Source organism: Poeciliopsis prolifica, unplaced genomic scaffold, assembly GCF_027474105.1.
Source record: "Poeciliopsis prolifica strain line A6 unplaced genomic scaffold, Auburn_PproV2 SCAFFOLD028, whole genome shotgun sequence".
Taxonomy (NCBI): domain Eukaryota; kingdom Metazoa; phylum Chordata; class Actinopteri; order Cyprinodontiformes; family Poeciliidae; genus Poeciliopsis; species Poeciliopsis prolifica.
In genome coordinates this window covers 5,316,962-5,340,191 of record NW_026562403.1, presented here as the reverse complement: position 1 = coordinate 5,340,191, position 23,230 = coordinate 5,316,962, and the positions used below count along the sequence as shown (strand labels likewise).

Genomic DNA, 23,230 nt, shown 5'->3' with positions numbered 1-23,230 from the left:
AACATAAAAAAAGAAAAAGTACAAAGAAATAACTCAAGTACAAGTAAAAAGTGTCTGATCAGAAGACAGATGACAATACAAAGTTGGGTGCTAATTCTAATATTTTGAAGACTGACGTGGAAAAAAAATACTTATAAATAAATATTTTCATTCCAAAATACTTATAAATAAATATTTTTATTCCAAAATACAAAAATTCTTCCAAACTATTTTTTCAACATAACACTTAGAACATGTAAAATGCAAAGTGCTTCCAGAGACAATATTTGCTATGTTAAATAATAGTATCCACCTCTAATTGTGAGTACAGAAAGCACGCATCCAGGGTGACCTGTAGGTGGCGGTAAAACGTTGTAAATTAGAAACATAAAGAAGAAGAAGAATGTTTGCGGAAGTTTGCATCCTTTCGAATTCTTTGCATCTCGAAGCTAAAATTGTTTTTACTTGCGCTACTTTTAATATATAAAGTGGCGCAACAAATGTAAACTATAGTTAATTATCTACCATTTTTTTGCTTCAAAAACCACAAGTCCTAGTAATCGCTATTAGCAGTGAATTACCTGTATAGGCTTTAGCTCTCAGTCTTCTTCTATTGTAGCGCGAAAAATAAGATGGTTATGCATATTTAAAATTTCATCGGATATAATTATTCTATGATGAACCTAATCAAATATTTGCTTGCCTGGTTTAATGCCGTGAAAGCCAGTGGAGAAGGTGCAGCTGATGTGAAATGATGCTGAGCCGTGTCCGGTCAGTGAGGTCCTTGTTTGGGTCGGACCGTCCTGGATTCTGCCTGGTAACTTTTGCTCTGATTGCATTTATGCTGCTTATGTATGCTGGGGGCATCCAGGCAAGTCTGAGCGTGGGCCCAGGAGGATACTTCCCAAGGTTCATAGGTAGCCCTGCTGTTACATCTAATGAACATCTTCAAAACACCGCTTCAGATTTACCCAAAGTAAGCATGTGGATTATTTTTTTGATTCCTCCACAGATGTGTTTCTGTATGCTCTCAGTCATGATGACTCGCCCTCGTTGCTGATCAGCATCGTCCTACTCCTAGTGCTGGGATCAGGTCAAGAGCGTCGCTGGGGCTCAGTGGCCTTCCTGCTCATGTCCATCCTCACAATCACCATGCTAGCATTCATTTACACTCTGGTGCTGTTTGTGGTTGGAGGGGAGGCGAGTCGGATCTGTGGCTTCTCTGCCATCCAGCTTGCTCTATTTACGGCTCAGTGTCGGCAGGCCACACAGAGGAGGCTGCTGAGGTATTTACCAGTCTGGCTCCTGCCGTGGCTTTTTCTGCTCAGCGGTTTGCTGCTTCTACCAGGAACACCAGCGCTGCTTCACCTCTGTGCAATATGCATCGGACACAACTGTATCCTTTTCTGTGTATGTAATCTGTAAATGCTTGTCAGGACTGGTACATCCTATAAACCAAAAGTTTGAGTTTGTATGTCTTTGTGATTGAGATCTATTCCTTTGTGTCACTTTTTTTAAATTATTGTAAGTCTTTGGATAATGTTTCTTGTTCAGGCCATTCTTTATTTTGGGCAGTCAGCATATGTTTGTGGAGTTTTAGGTCTCAGGGATTTTTTACATTTGTATGTTTGGCTTTTCTGTGTCTATCTTTGGATGTTGTGTACTTCTTTGGGGATGCAGATTGTGTTATTAAGATAAGATCAAGACTCTGGACCCAAGACACTCTATATCAAATCAAAATCAAATAAAATTTTATTTGTATAGCACATTTCAGCAGCAAGGCATTTCAAAAACTCAAAAACACAAAGTCATGCAACATAGAATAAACAATACATTGTTACATATTACATTTCAAATACAATTCTAAACAGGTGTGTTTTTAGTTGAGATTTAAAGGAAGTCAGGGTTTCTGCTGTTTTACAGTTTTCTGGAAGTTTGTTCCAAATTTTTGGTGCATAGATGCTGAAAGCTGCTTCTCTCCTCTCTTGGTTCTGGTTCGGGGATGCAGAGCAGACCAGAACCAGAAGACCTAAGAGGTCGGGAAGGTTGATACAACAACAGCAGATCTTTGAGGTATTGTGGTGCTAAACCGTTCAGGGATTTGTAAACTAACAAGAGTATTTTAAAATCTATTCTTTGAGCTACAGGGAGCGAGTGGAGGGACTTTAAAACTGGTGTTATGTGCTCTATCTTCCTGGTTTAGTGAGAACACGAGCAGCAGCGTTCTGGATCAGCTGCAGCTGTTTGATTGATTTGTTGGACAGTCCTGTGAAGACGCTGTTACAATAATCAATGTGACTAAAGATAAACGCATGATGAGTTTCTCTAGATCTGGCTGAGACAGTAGTCCTCTAATCCTGGAGATGTTCTTCAGGTGATAGAAGGCCGACTTTGTAATCGTCTTTATGTGGCTCGCAAGGTTCAAGTCCAAGTCCATCACTACTCCCAGGTTTCGGGCCTGATCGCTAGTTTTTAGTTGTAATGCATTGACTTTAGATTGTTCCTCTTTAGGTCCAAAAATAATGACTTCAGTTTTGTTTCTGTTCAGCTGGAGAAAGTTTTGGCACATCCACGCATTTATCTGTTCTAAACATTTATTCAGTGATTGGATGGGTTCAAAGTCACCTGGTGACATCGTAATGTAGAGCTGTGTGTCATCCACATAGTTATGGTAGCTAATATTATTTCCTGTTATAACCTGCGCTACAATAGTTTTGTGGTTTATTTAGGCTAAATGTTCCCCCCACTAAATCTATAATGAAATCTTTCAAACTTTGGTGACTGTCAAGTTATCCCCCATCTCCTTAATTAAACATGCAGATCATCAGCCTTTCATTGGGGTGCTACAGGATCTGGAGGAGGCCAACATTTTTGCTTTCATTCCTAATTGGATGTATGTTCCTACTTTGTCCAGGGTCAGATTGCCAACATTTGCCACCTCACATAGGTATTATAAGTCAATTACATTAAACATCCTACTATCCCTTTTAAATATGTTCTTGATCATTTTCATATTTTGTTGCAGCACATCCACATAAAATGTTGAAAACTGTATTATTTTCCTGCTGCTCAGTACTTTGTGTAAAGTAATGGTCATAATGTGAGTAAATGTAAAAATATAATAATTTACCCAAAAGCAAATTTCACAATTTGTCAATTGCTTAGATCGCTTCCCTTGGCCATGGCTGTGGATTTCGCATCTCCTCCACCAGTGAGGGACCCCACAGGTTACAACCTCCACCCTTGGATGGAGCCTCCATCACCTGCCTGGGTGATGGAGGAGCAGACTGCTGCTGTGTCTGAGGCAGAAGTGCTGGAGGAACAGATGCTCCGAGCCGGGATAATGGCCTCCTTACAGGACACTCCTGACACAAAAGTAGAGGTCCCAAAGTCATCAGTTTCATCTCTGCGGTTAGTGGAGTTGATGGCGTGTATTTTATAAATAAACATATTTGTTTTTCACTTAATACTTTTTCAATCCTAAACTTTGTATTTACATGCGAATGTCTGTGTTTGTTTTCTGCCAGGCTTCAGCAGCTGGAGAAGATGGGCTTCCCCACAGAGAAAGCTGTGGTGGCGTTAGCAGCAACCAAGCAGCTAGATGGCGCCATCTCGCTACTTATTGAAGACAGCATTGGAGAACAAGCTGTGGTGGTATCTAAAGGAAAGAGCCATCCAACACAGCAGAGTCCCTAAACAAGTTGACACTACTGGTTATGTTTGCACTTTTGAATCAAACTGGAGACGCATCATGCTTGGGTTTTGCTGAGCTTTTATATTTTCCCTGTGGGCTACATGAAGAACCTTTAATAACTAAACTCTCCGGAAAATGTGTACAAAAAGCTGAAATGTTCCCAAATAAAAGGTTTTTTTATTTCCAAACCTGCAAATCAGAGAGGGTGGATGTCAGTTTATTTTTTTTTTCAGTTGTAAAAGTGTTTAATGAATACTTTTGTACCACCAATTAAAAATGGTGACATGTTAAAATAATAAAAACATTTTATTACACTTATCTAAGCAGAATTATCTTAATACAGTACATTTGCAAGAAAAGAAAAAGAAAATCAAAATACAAAATGGTTACATAACAGCTTACAACATAAACTACAATTTTAAATAGTTTCACAATAACTTTGATATAAGATGAAAAATTGTTTTCATCAGAGCAGTTTAAGCAGTCATAGAACACAACAGTGGTAAAATATGTTCAAGTTCAAATAACTGTTTCCTCTGTGTGTGTTTGGGATCCCAGTCAGCAGAGTGGTGTTTTAATTTCAACACATTCTGTTTTCAGACTGCAGCACCATCTAACATAGATGCCTATGTTTGAGCAGATTTTATGTCAAAAACAATTATTAGTCACTTACACAAAACAGAAAGAAAAGACACCAGAAAGCTTCTAATCACCATTTAAAAACACATCAAATAGAGATGACTTCATCTTTTTAGTGCACTACATAACACTGAGTTAAACAATAAGATGAAAATATATGAATACTAGAGGAAGGAGGATGTCATTTTGTAACACAGACTGTACAAGCTCAAGAGTATTTAAATAACGGACTCTCTTCAGATTGCAGACAAACTGTGAAAGCAGCAAAACCTCACACTGATTTCTACTTCTCATTTCTCTAAATGAACCCTTACCGTCTAGAACTGTAACGACCACCAAGGATGAAAATCTTCATTCTTCTTTCAACATGTTCACAGATGTTTTATTTTTTTTAGGATTCAGATGGAGAGGGAAATCAAAGCAGTTCTCAGGTAGCAGATGAATCAGGGTGTCATGGAGTTATCAGTTGAGTTTCCCTGAGGTGTTCCCCATTCCTAACTATTTAATAAAAGCCCAGACTGGGCACCAGATAAGGTCTGGATGTGCTGAATGCCGGTGAGAGACCTGTTGGAGGGGAAGGCCCAGTCAGTGATCCTCAGGGTCAATGTAGAGGAAAGGGGTGCTATTTTCCTTGGACCTTGGTGTCGGTGAACAGAGGAGAAGCAAGTCGATGTGGAGACGCACCTGCTCGCTTATCTCTGTAGAAACTAGGGGAGGATGTGCCGAATGGTCCGTCCCCAGACCCTAGATCAGGCTCTGTTGAAGAAAGACAGCGGTTGGAAAGGGGCCTCCCTGTCCATCAACATGTGTGGCCATGCAGACTCTTCAGTCTTTAGAAAAAGTAAAATTAAGACTTTTCTCAATTTTAGCATTACACATATCTGTAGAACTTCATCTGTGTTTGGATGGGTTTTTTTAAAAATTAAGTTGAGTTATAAAAATAGTAGTTTAATCCAAACAAGTTATTAGAGGACATTTTTCCTTTGATTGCTGTCCCCTTTTTTTAATCTATCTGTAAAAATCCAGAAATGTACTACCGGTTATTAAGATTGTTGTAATTAAACCTTTACTTAAGAAACCTTTTCTTGATTAAGAGGCCTGAATGAATTGAATATTGTTCCTTTTTCCATCTGTAATTCTTGAGAAAATCGTTGCTGATCAAGTGTTAAAGGATTTTTCACATAAAGGATCTGTTTAAAGAGTCTCAATCAATCACTCTATAAGCTTAGGCTTCTACTATTTTCAATTAATTCAATATTTGCAAAAAAAAAATTTGTATGTATTGTATGTTCTCTCACCAAGTTTTCTCTCTATAGAAGGTAGCCTGGCATTTCTGTTTCCTCCATCTTCTTTTTTCATGCAAGATAAACTTTCCCGTTTCATTCTTTTATATTTCCTAGACAGAGACACTGAAGAACTGCCACTCATTAAATTTGCTCTGTTTTTCATCAGAAGGATTGTACGACTGGCCGAAGACTTTATCCAAGTCTATGCCTAAATTAACTACCACTGCCATTAACTCTTAATTAATTCTTAATATTACAATATTATATTGCATTATATAATATATTAAATTACAGCAGTTAGATGTTCAAATAATAAAACAAAACAAAATAAAATATATAATAATTATTCCTGTTACAAAGCAGTTATTCCTTTCCACTGTCACCATTTGGTTGCTTGGATTCCTGCAAAGTCATTGACAGTTGGGTCTTTTAGACATATAACCTTTTCTGATTGTAATGATAAAGTGAACTTGATCATTATTTTATACCTAGTCAATTTGGAATGCAACTAATTAAATGCAAATCTGTCAACTGGATTTAATTTGATTTGTTAAAAATGTTTGAGGAATTATAATTGCATGTAATATTGCAGACTCTCTATCTCTATGCTTAGACTCGCTATCTTTCTGATAACACATTTATAAGTAAATAGCCATGTTGTTACAAAACAGCAATTCTGCCAGATTTATTACATTTCTAAAAAGGCTAAAATTATCCATCATTATGCAGCAAAGTACAAACAAAACAGTGAAACAAAGCATTTGAGAAGCACCACTTTGCATTTTTTTCCTCTATATAATTTGTCATTTCTACAAGGTGTAAAAGAAAGAAAGTACCCCAAAAAATCTAATTCTAAGCAAAATAAATGACTCAGTGAGAGGAATCAATGTTATGTGTTTAATGCTCAAAACGCTGCCAACCCAAATTAAATATCTGATTTATTTGCTTCTCAGACCCAACGGACCAGCAAAATTATTCATATCATTCAAACCTTCTCACATTACAGCCACAAGTTTCTCTATGTTTTATTGAGATTTAATGTAAGATCAAAAATATTATTAATCCAGGCCTCATACTTGTTTTAGAAAACAATAGGAAACAGTAAACTCAACTCAACATGAGGAAAGACTTGAAGATTGATGTTTGCAGAAACTCTCCGTTCAATCTGCATGATGTGAATCAAGTGTAGATCTACAAAGCTTTGCCTCATGAGGACTGATAATGCAAGGCCATTTTCCCATTTGTGTTGGTTTATTGTAAAATCCCAACAAAATGATTGAAGTTTATAGTTGTAACATTATGAAAAGTGGGAAAGTTAAAGGAGTATGAACACAAAATAATGTACACACACACACACTCATATATATATATATATATATATATATATATATATATATATATATATATATATATATATATATATATATATATATATATATATATATATATATATATATATATATATATATAAGTTATGTTAAACAGATCTAGAATTTAAAATGCTTCTTTTATATAAAGAGGCTTAGAAAATAATTTAGCATCTGCTGTCATCAAAACATGAATACAAAGTAACTTTCAACTTTACATCACATTTAAAAACAGACGGTGATTATATATCCTACATTTCTAACACTTGATCTATGTTTTCTTCATCTAATTGAGAAATGAGGGTCAGCAGGACTGTGGGTGTTTCAGCATTACCTGGCCAGATGATAGCCTCCAACAGTGTCACCCTGCGAGCCAGAAGCTCAAGGTCAGCTTGCAAATCTTGAAACATCTGCAAGCTAATGTCCTATCAGAGAGCAGTGACAGGGGGACTTTGTGAGGCTGCAGAAAAGACTGTCCAAGTCCTGGGGCTGCCTGTGACTGCTCCCGCCCTCTGTCCCAGCAGTTAGGCATGGTGGGAGTACGGGCCCACCTGCAGCTGTGACCCCTGCCTAAAGCTGACCTTTCCGCAGGCCTCCTACTCACCATGAATACCGATCATAGTCTCAAGGATTAAAACCCTCTCGGCTAAGATCTTCAGCGCCTCTCTGATCTGATGTATGCCGTCCCCCTGTGAAGATAGATACAGCCGTCAAGGTAAAGAGCAGAAGCTAGAGGACTGCTCGCCAAGATGCAAGTCAGGTTTTCAATACAGTTTAGCTGTTAGAAGGTTAAAACAGTCCACATATCTGCCCAGCATGACTATCCATTCACTATAGTTCTCTCTATGTTTCCTTTATAAACATGCTGCTAAGTATTATAATTCTCTGCCATGCTGGGCAGGCAAACATCAGCATGCACATGACAACCAGTATCACGTGGCAGCATAACACAGCTGAGTCACACTGTCATGGAAGAGATGACCATGCCATCTGCATTCACTTAGCTTATTTTTAGCTCCACAGTGTTCAGTCTCAATGCAGCAGAGACACAGAAGTTACCCACTGTCAGTCATCTGACAGTGGTCCGTCAGAGGAGGTTTACTCTTACATCTGATTTGTCTTTTGTTAAGGGTTAAGGCAGCGACCTCACGGGATCTTTACCTTCAAAAGTAACAAAAGTACTGCAACAAGAGATGTAAGACAGACAGAGACAGCATTATGCATCATGATCCTCAAAGAGACATGCAAAGAAACATGGCTGAAGGTTGTGAATGGTTTGTTTAGAAAAACATGCGAACAAAAAACATACCAAGACTTGTGTGCAACGGAAAACGGCAAAGCTGCTTTAGAATATTGCTCTGGAAGAGTACGTTAGTCAAGTTCTTGGGGAGTAATTGAAACATCTGCACATTACAGACTGTGTGCAGACATACATCAACAATTATAGCTCCCCGGGGAAAAGATTGAGTGACTTTTGTACATTTCTGACATCTCCTGCAGGAACTAGATAAATAGAGGACATCTTTTATTCTATTCTTTTAATACTGCCAAAGAAATCTCCATCCAAAAAAATGCTAAATTTTTTATGCCATTATGTTATTAATGGAATAAAAAGCTAAGCATCCTGTGTAAAATTTTTAAACGGCTCCTAATTTCATCGCACTTTCCTTTCCAGGACCTGGGGCCTCATGCATAAAAGAGTACGCAGTTTTTACACTAAAACTTGGCTTACGGAAAAATTTAGAAAAGTGAGGTGCACAAAAAATATCGGATGCATAAAGCTGTGTGCACGCACGTGGCCTCGCACCTTCCCTTTATAAATCCTAATTCGCAGGAAATAGAGCGCAGCTGCTGGTCCACCCTGTTGAGACCCATAAATACATATGTAAATGAGTATAAATACCTGGAAGTCTGTCACCACGTCAGTTATTATGACTCTCTCATAATCAGATTGCTTCTCTGATTAATGAGCTCAGTTCAAGTATATTCCAATCTGTGGTAATACCTAAAGCAAGCACTGTTAACAGGTGTGCTACTGTGAACAGTAGTTCACAATTCCTTTTCTTTAAAAAAAGAAACAATCAAATTGAAATAACTGTATTGTGTTTAGCTTTAAACCTACATCTAAACTGTTAAAGTTGGGCTCCAAGGAACAACTACCGTAAATACAACATCACTGATGCTAGCAAATTAGTGAGTGACCATTTTCTGCTAACTTTTTATTGACACCAAGTTTTCCAACTAAAATAGCAACTTTGCCATTTTCCTTTTTAATTCCACAGTATTAGTTTACATACTAAATATATTAACTAGTTTATTTTAAAAGCTAGAAGAAAGAGTTTATGCAGCATTGTGCTTTTCATGCAAGGCAATACAGCGGAAGAAAAGGGATAGCTGTATCCACTCCACCCATATCGGAGCACAACACCTTAAAACCCAACTACTGACACACAATGGAGACATTTGGCATATACATCTCATCTATTTCATTGAGATTCCTGCATAGAAAACCAAGCAAATTGGTGAGAGTTAATATTGAACATTTGGAACAAAGCAAAATGAAGATTTTTGCACCAGTTAAGAGTTGCTGTTCTTGTGCTGGTATAGGTGTTTATATGCATATGCCAAAATAAGAAGCTGAAAAGGTGACTGTGAATGATAGTCATGGGACAGTAGCTCGCAGTGGGAGTCAGACAGCTTTAGGGTCAAGAGGAGAGGGGACAGCAGTCCAGAGCACACCCCAAGGACCAACAAAAACACACTTACACAAACAAATCAGACAGATCAAACACATAGAGGGCAACATTCTAGTCTAAAAAACAATATGAAACAGATAAAAACTGATCTATTGATAGGTAGAAATGTATGGGATTGATCAAAAGAGGTGCAACTGAACAAACCAATTTGTGGAGAGTCACAATGATTGGAAAAAGATCATAACCATAACCTCGGATGTTGGGTCATGGTTATTCTTTGGAAAAGATTCACTGCAGTTCAAAGATGTGATGGCTAAATAAAGATATCTTACATTTGGATTGTTCTTGTAAAATGAGAAAGATGTCAAAGAAAACTTAGAGTTAGACACAGAAAATATTTTGATGCTCAAGAAAAAAAAACAAAAGCAAAATCAAAATCATGTGAAAAGCTTTCTAAATTGTCTTTGTGTTACCCGGTGAGCTACAATCAACCACAATCTTACCGGCAAGCCTTTCTCCCCTGGCTCTCCTTTGGGACCTGGTGCTCCCTGAGAAGAGGAGAGAATAAGTTTCGCTTTAAAACTCAAAGCTGTTTAGAGCCCCAGAAAAAAAGAAAAAAAAAACATTCAGTTTATTAACTGTGCGTCTCATGGACTGTGTGCTTTTATTGCTGCTGCCCAGGGTGGTTTACCACAACATAACCAATATGACGTGTTGATGTTTCCCTCCAAAACCTACAAAGCAGAGTAGAGGTGACTTACTGGGTCACCTCTGAAGCCTCTTTCTCCTGGATAACCAAGAGGACCCTAAAAAAACAAAATACAAGGTAGTTGCATTACAGTGTTCAATCATTAAAAAAAATAAAGACTCCACTTTCCATACTTTTTGACATGAAATCAAGAAACCTTTTTTAGGTCACTTAGGATTACCAAAGTTATTTTGATTTGTTGTACACTAGAAAAATAGACAGAGGGATATTTTTTATTTTGCTCATATTCAGACATTTACATAACATTTTCTAAAATTGGCTTTTAAGCTGCATGGCTTAGATCAAAAGTTTTGAGTATCTTTCTATAAGCTTGTCGCTACAGTTTACTGGAGTTTAGGCCATTCCTCCAGAAAAACTGAGTCAGTTTTGTTGATCAACTTGTGCTCCCACACCATTACACAAACCTTACACTTCACTGGAAGTAGGGTTGTGTGATTGGCCTCCCCAAAACATCGACTTCGATGTCCTTAAGTGAGTTTGTAAATAAGTTGGCTGAAGATTAACATTACCATTCATTTGTGAGATCAATGTCCGTCAGAGTTGCTCCATTTTCTCTTTGTTTCATTAAGTATAATATCTTGGTAGTTACAGAACAGAAAGTAAGATCCTTACAGATTTGCTTCTTGACTTGTTGAAGGTACATCTTATCTAAAATACTCACCCTTTCCCCACGATCTCCTTTTGGCCCCACTGGCCCTGGTGCCCCAGGAGTTCCAGGTCTCCCCTTGTAATCAGAAAGCATTTGAGATGACATTTATGTAATTTTAAATATGATTATATATACATATGACAAGATGTATATATTTGTATAGAAGTAAGTCTGACAGTGCTAATAGCAACTGATGACTGTGTTGCATGTAAGGTAGCTTACGTTCTGTCCTGATGGACCAGGAGGTCCTACTGGGCCTCTGGGTCCTGGGGGGCCTGCGTGTAGAAAAACTGAGTCATTATTTCTCTCTGGTGAAGATGGCAAAACTCACTCTGCTTGTTGTTTGAAGGAACCCTTTGAGTTTCATGAACTCAACCTTCTCAGACTTCAATAACCGACAGTGAAAGTTGGATAAAACGTATACCGTAAGAGCTTTGCATGCAGAGGTATTTTCAATTACAGGCTCACCAACAGGCCCAGGAGGACCCTGAGGTCCTGGAACAGGCGAACCTCTGGCGTCGTGGAAAGTGTTGGTGAAGAAAGGATCTTTTCCACTATCTGGGGATGAAAGACAATCAATGAATCATGAAGTTTCTGGCAAAAGGAACAGAACTGTGAAGATAATCTGCAACACCTTACGTGATAACAAACATGTGTCACTGACAATACTTAACCTTTTTGTCCCATAATTAGATCCACAATAGAATCTCCTATAAAGCTGCTTTGTATACCGCGGATGCAGCAGCCTGTCACTGAAGGAGCAACTCCAGCTGAGCTTCACACATGGGGTGAGAGACATTGTCCAATAGTGATGTTATTGACTTCTTTTGTATTTATGTCTTAATATAAAGCATTTTATTGTTGCTCTGTCAGTGTATTTAGAGTCTATGTTCTTTTGAAGTATGAAGTTCTGCTTCAATATCAAGTCTTTCACAGCCTCTAACAAGTTTCCTCCACTATTATCCTGTATTTATCTCATTCTTGCCAATCTGATAAGCTTCACTATACCTATCAAAATAATAAAAGTATTCTAACAGTGTGATGCAGCCAGCACTGTGTTTCTTTGTGGGAACAGTGCCGTGTTTGCATGTTCCACAAAGTCAAAAAGATACATTTATACTACACTTTGGATAGATTCATTTATATGAACACCCATGTCTTGGGTGTTCATATTCTGTAAAAATAACAGAAACAGTTTAATGTGGCAGTAGAAACTCCTTTGAGTCCAGTGAAACGTCGCTTTGAAAACTTGATATGACCTCTAGAGGGCAGTATTTTCAAAAAGAAAAACAAAAAACAAAAATGAAATTTCATGCAGAGCTCAGCAAGACTGGCGGCTGAACTGAATTGCCATCAAAAGCATCCTGGTCATCATTAAATCCAGGTTGGATGGCAATTAAAGGTTAGTTTCGTTATGTTTAAAGGTCTCCATACATTTTATGTGGAATTCACTCAGTCAAACCACATGTACTCACAGCATTTGAGCAAGAGGAAGAGGGTGGCAAACATGTGTGTGACGAAGGAAGTGTGTGGCTGCTGGGTCATTTTATTCTAACAGGAAACAAGATCCAATCACAGGCCTGAGACCTCACAGATACTGAAACGGACAGAGGAAGAGGAAGAAGAAAATGATGAGGACGGCTGACAGTCATAAACATCCTCCCTCTGCCTGAGGTGCAGACACCACTAAGAGATCGGGGGGAGAGGTGACACCTCTCTTCTTCCCCATTTACAACTCAGTGAGGCTTAGTTAGATGGATTAAACAAGCAGACGCTTCTAACACTGACATATTCCCACAGTCATCTTCTTTGCTGCTGATGCACATCCAGTGGCCAAATAAGCCAGTGTTTTCCAAAGGAAGCTCGGCGCAGACCCGCCCCCTCCGTTACTTTGAAGTGAAAGAAATAGCCCACAGTTTGGAAATCATCACGCCAACCCCCGCACCCCCACGGCTCTCCACAGCGGAACCCAGAGCTTACAAATCTGTGTGTCGCATACTTTGTTTTACCACCGGACTCGAATGTAAAACCCACCCATGTGTTGACCTTGAAAGAGCCCATCCGTCTCCCGCTCCCCTCCCTCAGCTGTCTAGATGGCCTACATCTGGAAACCGTTCCGTGACGTCGGCTGTGGACAGGTTCTCACCTCAGAATAGGAAGTCCGCACTAATTTTACAGATTTTGCATCTGGTAAAACACTATTTGGTTGTGATTTACTCTTCTGGTAGCAGAACAACGTCAGAGGAAACAGGCAGTAGCTAAAAGATGAACACCAATCTTCATGTTTTTATACAATTTCTGCATTTTTGTAAAGAGTTCTGAATACAACATTTAATAAAACTGCACCACTTTGTTTATGAAAAAACCGAACTAAAGATTTGTGATGATGAAGACTAAAGTTTTCATTGCCTGAACCTAATAAAAAAAAACTTTCATCCTTCTCTGACATAGATATGTTTATTTGCTATTCATTTCCTTAATAATCCCTCTTAGTATTTTTGGTTAAGGGGGCCTTGTAAGATTGTCCTTTTACCAATTCTTTTGTCAACCTTCCTGAGTCTCTCAAGGCACTTTCATCAGGGTCATGTAAAAAAACACACAAACCACAAACCCCCTATTATGGCTTTATCCTTTCACAGGCCTTGGGTGTTTTTACATCATTCAGCAGTGGATGTGGAACCAAAATGGTGTGTCCTACAACTTGTTGCAGACATATTAAGAACCATTTATGCTCGATGTAAAATGCAGATCGAACTTCTGAATTCATTTATCTCAAATCTTAGTCTGCCATCAAGGAGCTTGAGGATGCTTATCCAAATGCATCAAACAGAGTCAAAACCACTGTTAACAGGAGGGCCAATTTAGCATGTGATCCGCAAATGAACAAAGAAGAAGACATGTTGTGTTTTATTTATTGGGTTGACAGTGCACAGTACCATTGTTTCTTTTAGAAAGTTTAGATTTATTATACACCTTCTATGTTTTGAAACTAGAAGCCAACTCAGAACTGCTTTGCTTTACAACAATGATGACATTGTTGCTATAATGCCACTTAACAACATTGTTAATATGTTCAATATGCAAAACAGAGAGACATATTTATGTATGTGTATTTATGTAGGAGACATAAGTGGGCTTTAAGGAAAATCCCACAGTGATGAAGTCTAGAGTAGTCAGGTTTTCCACATTCCTTCTGTGAAAACAGTGATTTCATGCCAGTTTTGGAATGACCTTGGTCACGAGACGTAATTAACATGTGACATCACTGAAGTAAAGGATGATCTGAAAGGCGCTTCAGTTGCTACCCTGCCAGTTTCCCTGTTGTTACAACGTTGCTCTTTTGTGCTGCTGTGGATTTTTTGAAGTTTCTTTTGGCTCTAGTGACCTTTATTTGACAGTGATCTGACAGAGAAGTGAGTTGTTAGAGAGGGAAAGACATGTGGCAAAGGTCAGCAGGCCAGTACCAGAACCTGTGAGCCACATCAGGACTGAGTCCTCTGTATGGACTGTGTGTGTTACTCCTGAGACACAACCAGTCAATACAATAAAAAATGGTTATTGTAATTTTACAGTCTGGGCAGGACAAACAAAGCAACCTCTAAACTTTGGGACTACAGTATATTTCAATCAGAGCTGATTTAAATAACGGAGGTGACATGTAGCAATTCTCAATCTTTCCAAGGAGTGACTACCTGAAAAAAGGTTCCTGCAAAGACAATATTAATAACTCATTCAGGAGGTTGCAAAGGAACAGAATCTAAACTGCTGCAGGGCTTATTTGTCTCATTTAAGGTCTGTGTTCTTGATTCAATAATCAGAAGGGAACTGGGGACAAACAGCGTCCATGCTGCAGTTCCCAAGCCAAAACCCCTTCTGACCAACAAGAATGTGACAGTTTTATATTTGCCACAAAAAAAAAAAAAAAAAAAAAAAACAGAAAAAAAACACACATCCAAGTTGACAATACATCATTGGCAAAATAATTTGTGGACTGATATGAATACAACTTTTGAAAAGTTATGTCTGGCATGAACCTAAATTCAGAAAACAAACATCACACAAAAGCCAACCCTGAAAGCAGTTACTTACTGTGGTCAGGTTCTGGGATGCGGGCACCGGCTGGCGATGTTGGGCCTGGAGGCCCAGGTGGCCCAGGTGGCCCTGGTAGACCTCTCTCTCCCGGGTGTCCAGGTGGGCCGCGGGGTCCTACAGAAGGGACACAAGGTGACAAATTAGCACGGTGGCAGCGACACGGTACGTCATGGTAGGACTCAATCTTAATCTCCTTTGCTCAGAGGCATGTTGCATTGCAGACTGATGAATGACTGGGTCTGACATGCTGAAGGGAGAAAAAACTATGACAAAGAGCGGAGAGGGAAAATATTAGCGAAGGTGTTGATACAACTTGATGGTGTCTAGTTGATATGTGACTCCATGTGCACATATGGAGTAAAGTTCTGGGTTTGGGGGAATAAAGGGCACAGTGCGAATTGATTAAGTTTGTTACTCTAATTAACAGGAGGGTCATTAATAAATCTGTGCGAATAACTTGGTGGAACCTTAACTCAAATAAACAGAGTTAAAGTCAAGTCTTCCAGCAAGTGAAATGTTCTCTGTACCATCAGCTGTTCAGAGTAAACACACAGTTGTTCCTCCACAAAATCAACCACTGAAAACTTATAAGCCATAATTTCATAGTGACTTTAATGCTTGAATAGACTGAAAGCTCTGAGTAGAGGAATCTGGAGAAATACGGGATCCCTAAATGAAAAGTGTAGAGGATTCCAGTTCACAGCAGTCTTAAACAGGTTTCAAGCAAGCATCCAGTGAGAATGTCCCTTCACTTACTTTAGTCACTAATTTGAAGCTGGAAAAAGCATCACCACGTCATCTGACCTCATTTAGGCCATCACCTCTGTCCTTCCATCCCGTCAACTCTGAGGAAATTGTCAACTAAAGTCCAGTAATTACCGAAGTGCCTTGCAATGTTATTACAGCTTTGACTTTTCCACTTTGTGGCTTGTTTCTGTAAACCTTGATAGAAAAGAAAATCTTTCAGCATTTTGGCCACTTCTCAGATATTAACTCATCTATGGGATAGTGGTTTACATAAATACCCCAAGCAGCCCTTCAAAGTTACTGCAACATATCAGAGAAACGGTTTAAGTTTTTTCTGTACAGTTTCAGTCCCCTGCTAGTTCTGAGGGATGCTGTGACAAAATATGATAACATATTTGCAACTCAAAGTTCACTTTTCTCTTCTAATTTAGTAATTTATACATTACACTGGTCGCATTTTACCCCTGTGTTTATCTTGTACTTTAAATGAAAGACAAAAAAAAAAAAAAAAAAAAAAACCTTTCAGATACCATGAAGTAATGGAGACAGAAAAAACAATAACACCGCAGGCATATGGAAATCATAATGGAGCTGGGATTTGTATACGTACAGCTCATGCTTACTTCAGATTGAAGTCACATGGAGCGACTCAGAAAGTGGGTTTGTAGTTCAAGTTTCGCTCTAAATCTCACTTTCACCTAGTAGCCAACGCAAAGAAGGGTTCATATGTTAGCCTGAAAGGAGAAACACTCCGTCTGTGATCCAAAGCAGTCGATAGCAAGAGCAGATGTTGTGGCACAACTTAGACCACCATTTACTTTAGACTTTACAGTGGCAGCTAAAGGTAGACTAATTTTTTCTCAACAGGTCATTTGTTATTTGTCCACAAGGAGTAGTGAGATTTGGTTTTAAAGGAGAGATTGATGATTTGGCTTGACTCCAGGCTGATGACAATGAACAGCAGGACACAGAAGTGCGTGTGTGTGTGTGTGTGTGTGTGTGTGTGCGTGTGTGTGTGTGTGTGTGTGTGTGTGTCTGTGGGTGTGTGTGTATCGTGCCTCACAAAAGTATTGAATTCCTTAAATTTTGTCACATGTCTTCATGTTGTAATGACACAACTTCAAAGTATTTGGGTGGGAGGCGTTGGGGTATGTAGTTGACCAACATAAAGTAGCGCATAATTGTGAAGTGGAAGGAAATTGAAAAATGTATTCTCAATATTTTACAAGAAAGCCTGTGTGGTTTTGTTTTCAGCCCCCTTCACATCAACAAATGCAGCTGGACAACATCACACAAATGATAGAAACAACAGAAAAGTAAGGCATGCAATTTAAAGAAGGTTCAGGTTATAAAACCTAAAGTAGTGGTTAAAAATTTTTCAAACAAGAAGATGGTGCAACTGCAGGCTTAGTAAGACATGGAAACTGACAGCTACATGAGAATAGCGCTACATAGAGAAACAATCATGGTCCTTGGTATCTTATTTGCCACAAGCCATGTAGAGAGCAAACAGGTGGAAGATGGTGATCCGGCCAGATGAGTGAAAAGTTAAAATTTTTGGCACAATATGTTGACATTTCCAAGTCAAAGTCTAGAACTAAATCCAACTAAAGCAAGATTTGAAAATTGTAGTTCACAAATGCTCTTTTTCTAATCTGACTGAGCTTGAACTAGCTGTCAAATAAGGAAAGGGAGAAACACCGTCTTCAAATTGCATAGCTGGTAGAGACATTCCCTTAAGATCTGCAGTTGTAATTACACTGGTTCTAAAATATACAAAATCGATGGAGTTAAATGCATCCAGGTTACATATTTTAATGTACAAAAAATGATTAAAATAAGCTCATTATCCTTCCACTTCCCAATTATGCACTACTCTGTGTTGTGTTGGTTGCAGAAAAGCCACTTGTACACATAGCAGTTTATGGTTGCTGTAAAAAAAAAACCAAGAAATATGTCAAGGGTTGTGTCCTTTTGCAAGGCACTGAATGCAGTCTGTAAAAACCTTTAGCAGTACTTCTAGAAACAAATAACTTTAGATGCAAACCAATAAAGTGTAAATTCCCGGAACAGCCAGCAGACCTCAAAGGCCGCTGGAATGTTCCAGCTTTCAGAACTGGAGGGTCTTCAAGCTGACCAAAGACCAAAACCATTTCTGTGACAAACATTCTGGAGCTAAACATCACAAGTCAGATTTATCATCTATTGTTTCTGCTGCTTTATGGTCAGGACTAATCAGTTCAGCCATCTAGTTGCATTGACAATAATATGAGTTGTTAGAGGTCGTAACAATTGCTCTGCAGGACCAGCGAGTTTTTGTCTGGGGCACACAGAGAGCTCAATGTGCTTAATGATCAACTGGTTGAACAGTTTGTCTAATCTCAGATGTCTGTGTGGCTATTTTTTACCTGCTGGTCCTGGCAGTCCCTTCGATCCAGGAGCTCCAGATGGGCCCTTCGCTCCCACATCCCCCGGAGGCCCACTGGGACCTGGCAGCCCTTGAGATCCTGGCTTTCCTGCGAGTAAAGAAACAATCAGGAGTAATCATGAATCCCCTCACAGGTTTACATCCTGAATGATATCAGCTGAAACGCAACTGCAATTACAGCTCACCATCTCTGCCAGGAAGTCCATCTCTGCCCTTTTCACCCTGAGGACCTGAAGGAAAACAGGGAGATGCCTTCATTTGGAGGTTTACATCTGTGAAAAAATCTGAACTCAAGCCACCTGGAGAAGATGAAGTGTAAAATCCTTGGAGGCATTAAATCCATTTCTGTCCAAGTAACAGCTTTCCTGTGAAAGCAACAGATGTCTGTAGAGTAATATTGCTCTTATAATAGTGTATTATTGAAATGTTGATTTCGATGTGCCAAATAAGCCTGTTGTTAACAGAAACTTACGTTTTGTAGTTTCTGACTGGATGGCTAACATTACAAAACATTCAGATAAACTATGATTTATAACAAAGGCTCTTTAAAACAACTACAAAAAAACAACATAAAGCTTTTTTGGGCTTGTATGGCTGATGAATTTATTCATATCACCAAACTAAACTCAGCAAATTATCGACTATTTCAATCTGTGATGCTGAGATTTTATGTGATCTACCAAAACAAAGCAGAGCATAAATGTGAAGAAAAATAATAGATGTTTCTGTTTTATTTCAAACAAAAATCTGAAAAGTGCAGCATACTTTTCTGTTCAGTTGTTTTGATACTTTCTAGAACCAGCTTTTGCTACAATTACAGAAGCAAGTCTTTGTAGGTAAGTCTACCAACTTTTCACATCTAGAGCTGAGCTGGACGATATAAATAATACATAGCAGATATTTCTCTTTCTCAATTATGCTTCCAACTTCCTCTGTGACGGTTAGTATCTTGGGAACTATAATCTGTGTCAGGTGGAAGCAGTTACTGCTGTGTGAATATTATAAAGTGGATAAAAATGACAGCTGGTTTTCAATCTAAGCAGTCCTTTGTGATTTTATTATTGAATACTGATGTTGCAAGGGTGACAGATTTGGAATATATTGAGCAGCCATAATCTAGAGAATGAAATAGTTGAACCTCCATATGTACTTACTTAGGGTTGTACTTTGACTATACCATTCTAACATATGAATCTGCTGTGATGTAAAGCAGTTCACTATAGCTCGGCTGTATGTTTAGTGTTGATGCACTGCTGACAGGAGAATCTCAAACCCAAGCAATTGTTTTGAATGGATTTTGTTTAGGGACAACAGAGTATAAGAGGCCACTCATGCTGCAGTTTTATGCTTCCACTTTGTCAAAACTATTTTCTCCAACAAAAACAAAAGTATTTGCAGGGAAAACACAGGAAAAAGTGTGTAATTGTGCTCAGAGGAGCAGATTGCAACACATCCACTTTCACGCTAATGGGCTAATTTCATGTAAATAAATTTTGTGCTGATAAACTAGTTAGACTAAACAACATTTAACAGTTTTTCAGACCATGTGGTTTTTGATGTGCTGGACTAATCACGTTACATCCCAGAGTAGACATGCAAGGATCTTGCTTTAGTGAACAGAAACAAGTGTTTAAAGTACAGAATAAAGGATGTGAGGAAATAACCTGGAGTGAAAGTAATGATCATATTGAATGAATGGAAGGAAGGGTTGTTTTTGACAAAGTTAGAAAAAATTATCTGCTGGATTCTAAATAAAGTAAAATGTACATGTTCATCATCACACAGCGCCATGGGTTACCTGCAGGGCCCTGCTCACCAGGAGCTCCCTGAGCCGACACGGCCCCCATCAGTAACGAGGTCTCTGGAGACATTTCTCCTTTACTTTGTAGGTGGTGATGTGACGTGCTGCCCGGTGCTGTGAGCAGCTGCACCTGGGACAAAAAAAACACACACACACACACACACACAAAAACAGGTAATTTGATAACATCGTTAAATAAAAAAAGGCCTTTGATCTTTCCCAGTGATTCAGATGCAGCTTTCACCTTTGCCTCCAATGAGTTGAGCTTTTCACTCAAAGCTGTGATTCGACTGCAGTTCAGACAACCTGAAAGCCAGAAAACATTTCTTCAGTTGCAAGATGCCGGCATTGATGGATCTCTCTGTCATCTTGTTTTCATATAGGAATAGAAACATGTTCGTTCACAGCTCTTACTTGAGAGTGCCTCTCCTGTTCGTGCTGGGGGACGGCGTAGTGCGGAGGCTCTCCTGACTGCCTCTTGAGCAACGGCCAGGTTCCCTGGATCTGTGACCAAGACAAAAAAATAATAATGATATATAATATATATATATATAAAATTCCTCAAACTTTAAAGTATAATCATTAGATTTGGAAGCTTGCATATCCCTGATTAATGGTGGTAAAATGCAAACATAGCCTCCCTTTGTAAAATGAAACAAATTTACAAATGAAGAGAAAAAATATGATTCTGATTTCACAAACCCCTGAGGTCTTCACTGAATGCTGTATTTATGCTGGGAAGAAATTATGCACAGGCTTTCTGCCTGAAGGCTTTGAGATGTGTTGCATTTTATTTAGGAGTAGCAGAATTTAAACCATGCATCATTTTCCCTCTAAATGCTACCTTGTGTTCTGCAATAAACGATCCCAAAATGTACAAAAAAAGTTTGTGGTCGTAATGCGACAATTAAAAACGTGCAAGCGTGCGCGGTCAGTGTGTAGTTTATTTTGTCGTGTGCTGTTTTCTATCCCTCAGAGGAAGCCTTTCAATTTGTCAAATCTTCCCAGGGAGAAAAGAAATGTCGAAATCAACTGTGAGTGCAGCAGCTTGCGTCAGTGTTGCATTTCTCAAATTCAAATTGCACGCTTGCTGCGTCCTCGCTACGTTGTGTTCCTTTCCCATTGTTTCTTTATGCAGTTTTAATCTGCAGGGTTGGGGACTTGAGGCATGTAAAGAGAAACAATAGATCCCTTTGTGAGAAGAGAATGGGCTGTCTCAGCTCTCTTTCTGTCTTTCCTTCATTTTACAGAGTGTAGGAGTTTGTGTCCTGAGGTTCTGGGATGTTTTGAATGGGAAGACTTTTTGTGGAAATGCTAGACTGATTCCATTGTCCAGGCAGGCTTTGCCATGGTTGGCCCAGGTGCTTTTAAAACAAATAAGAGGCTGGGTTCAGAACCTCATTAGCCACCAGGAAGCATGTCTTTCCTTTCAGTGCCCCAGCTATACCAAGTGCTACAGTGAATGAAGCTATAAAGTAGCACCTGCAGCGCACAGCTGAGGCAATAGAGCCATATTCCCCTTAAACAGCTTCACTTGACATAGCTGCAGATGCCGTAATCCGCTGCAGGAAATCCGAGAGATTATTATCACACAGGAAAAATAAACATTGTACATAAACTTACAAAGAAACAGCAGTGAGAGTGATCACCTAAAAGTTTAAAACACAACGCACATGGTTCAGGGTAAAGTCAGACTGCTCCAATTATCCCCACTGCCCTCACCTTTGTGCTCATGATTTCAATGTTTGGGGTTGGGGGCATTTCTCAGCAGATTACATGTGTAGACAGACTCAAACAATCCACAACTTGAGATTGAAATGTTATGGCATGAGCTCTGCATGGCCCTCCTTACATGTTTCAGTAACAATATAAACTCTTGCACTGAGATGAGGAGAACACACATTCAGCCTCCCCTCCTCTCTCGCCCGTCTCACACGTCAGTCCACATGAGGGAAAGCTGCGGAGACAAAGGGAGGTGTGTATGTGTGTACATGTGCGAGCGCATCCCGCAGAGCCTCCCCGCAGAGTCCGGCTCATGTAGACGGCTGCTTTCAATTACAAAAGCAGGGGATCTGGGCCGGAAATATAGGTCTTACTCCTCCCCCTGCAACAGAACCTCTTGTCCTTTACAAGTAAAGAACATTTAAGATCGACTTCCCCCAAACTGAAGCTTTTGTGAAAGGAATTAGGTTTTGACACAAAACCCCTCTGACTCTGCTGCAAGCACCAAGAGCCGTGTGTTTATCTGCACCTCTGCAGACACAGACAGAGGATCACCAGCATACGTTGCTCTGTTAGCCAATAACAACATCATTACGCTGTATCGGCTCTTTGATCTCACTGACTAATTGTCCCAACTCGAGGGGTCGAAGAAATGTGACAATGTGTTTGACCTGTCCAGGCCCCGGTCACCCCAGTGTCCAATCATCAATCGAGCCAAGAGCTCTTCATTAGCGATACCCCTGAAGAGAGTGCAGCAGGCCGGAGACTGCGCCTTTTCTTATCTCAAACACGCAGAGAGTGCAGAGATTCGCTTGCAAGCACTTCCCGGCATGATCTTTGCTCCTGACGGAAAATCGGAGAATAACAAGTCAGATGTGAGGGCACCAAGTTAATCTTTTCCACTTTCATAATTACTGTGTGTGGTTAAGAAAATACGAAAGATGACTCATGGGGCTGTTGCAGCAAAGAGATTAACTTCCAAAGAACCTAAGACACTGTGTGAAATTTAAAAAAAGAAAGTGATGGAATTTAATAAAAATACCAAAAATGAACTCTGCTTCTTTGAATTTTCCATACTGTCCTGGAAGCTCTGATTGAACTGTTAAAGGTTTGCTCTGTGGGAAGCAAACCAGATTCTCACTAATTTTAAATAAAGACTTTTTCAAATTGCTTACGCTGTACTTTTAAGCTCCTTCTTTTTAAGAGGCGACTTATGCGCTCTGAGCTTTCCGTTGGAGATTAAGGCGAACAAAGGGGCAGCAGCTCTTGAAGGAAACATTTAACCACAAACTGCAGTCAGCAGACACAGCAGAGAGCTCAGTCCTGATCCATCTCTGTCTGGTTGATTAGCTGAGCTCAGC

General features: G+C 39.3%; 2 protein-coding genes across 5 annotated transcripts in view; one reads left to right on the top strand and one right to left on the bottom strand.

The window, feature by feature from the left end:
- The first annotated feature begins 384 nt into the window (after positions 1–384).
- rhbdd3 (rhomboid domain containing 3) lies at positions 385–3,991 on the top strand. Its single transcript, XM_055049073.1, has 5 exons — positions 385–896; positions 992–1,375; positions 2,800–2,926; positions 3,145–3,390; positions 3,507–3,991. The coding sequence occupies exons 1-5, from the start codon at positions 731–733 to the stop codon at positions 3,673–3,675; spliced, it is 1,092 nt and encodes a 363-aa protein (XP_054905048.1). The 5' UTR covers positions 385–730; the 3' UTR covers positions 3,676–3,991.
- The window catches only part of emid1 (EMI domain containing 1), a 57,852-nt gene continuing 38,582 nt past the window's right edge, over positions 3,961–23,230 (bottom strand). The window contains exons 4-16 of one of the 4 annotated variants that reach the window (XM_055049071.1): positions 20,562–20,651; positions 20,392–20,453; positions 20,145–20,277; positions 18,532–18,576; positions 18,327–18,434; positions 15,169–15,285; positions 11,548–11,637; positions 11,302–11,354; positions 11,092–11,154; positions 10,423–10,467; positions 10,165–10,209; positions 7,570–7,654; positions 3,961–5,068 (exon numbers count right to left, since the gene is read on the bottom strand). In XM_055049071.1, coding sequence (XP_054905046.1) covers positions 4,935–5,068; positions 7,570–7,654; positions 10,165–10,209; positions 10,423–10,467; positions 11,092–11,154; positions 11,302–11,354; positions 11,548–11,637; positions 15,169–15,285; positions 18,327–18,434; positions 18,532–18,576; positions 20,145–20,277; positions 20,392–20,453; positions 20,562–20,651 — 1,070 coding nt within the window. In that variant the 3' untranslated portion in view covers positions 3,961–4,934. Of the gene's footprint in view, positions 5,722–7,299; positions 7,391–7,569; positions 7,655–10,164; positions 10,210–10,422; positions 10,468–11,091; positions 11,155–11,301; positions 11,355–11,547; positions 11,638–15,168; positions 15,286–18,326; positions 18,435–18,531; positions 18,577–20,144; positions 20,278–20,391; positions 20,454–20,561; positions 20,652–23,230 lie in introns of those variants that run through there. The other 3 variants (XM_055049070.1, XM_055049069.1, XM_055049072.1) reach the window with 3 other exon arrangements.

Excerpts from the sequence above, each read along its gene's own strand:
- rhbdd3 (XM_055049073.1), top strand. The coding sequence starts at position 731 with ATGATGCTGAGCCGTGTCCGGTCAGTGAGGTCCTTGTTTGGGTCGGAC. Across the intron at positions 897-991 it reads ATACTTCCCAAGGTTCATAG|ATGTGTTTCTGTATGCTCTC; the intron begins GTAGCCCTGCTG and ends ATTCCTCCACAG. Across the intron at positions 3,391-3,506 it reads TCATCAGTTTCATCTCTGCG|GCTTCAGCAGCTGGAGAAGA; the intron begins GTTAGTGGAGTT and ends GTTTTCTGCCAG.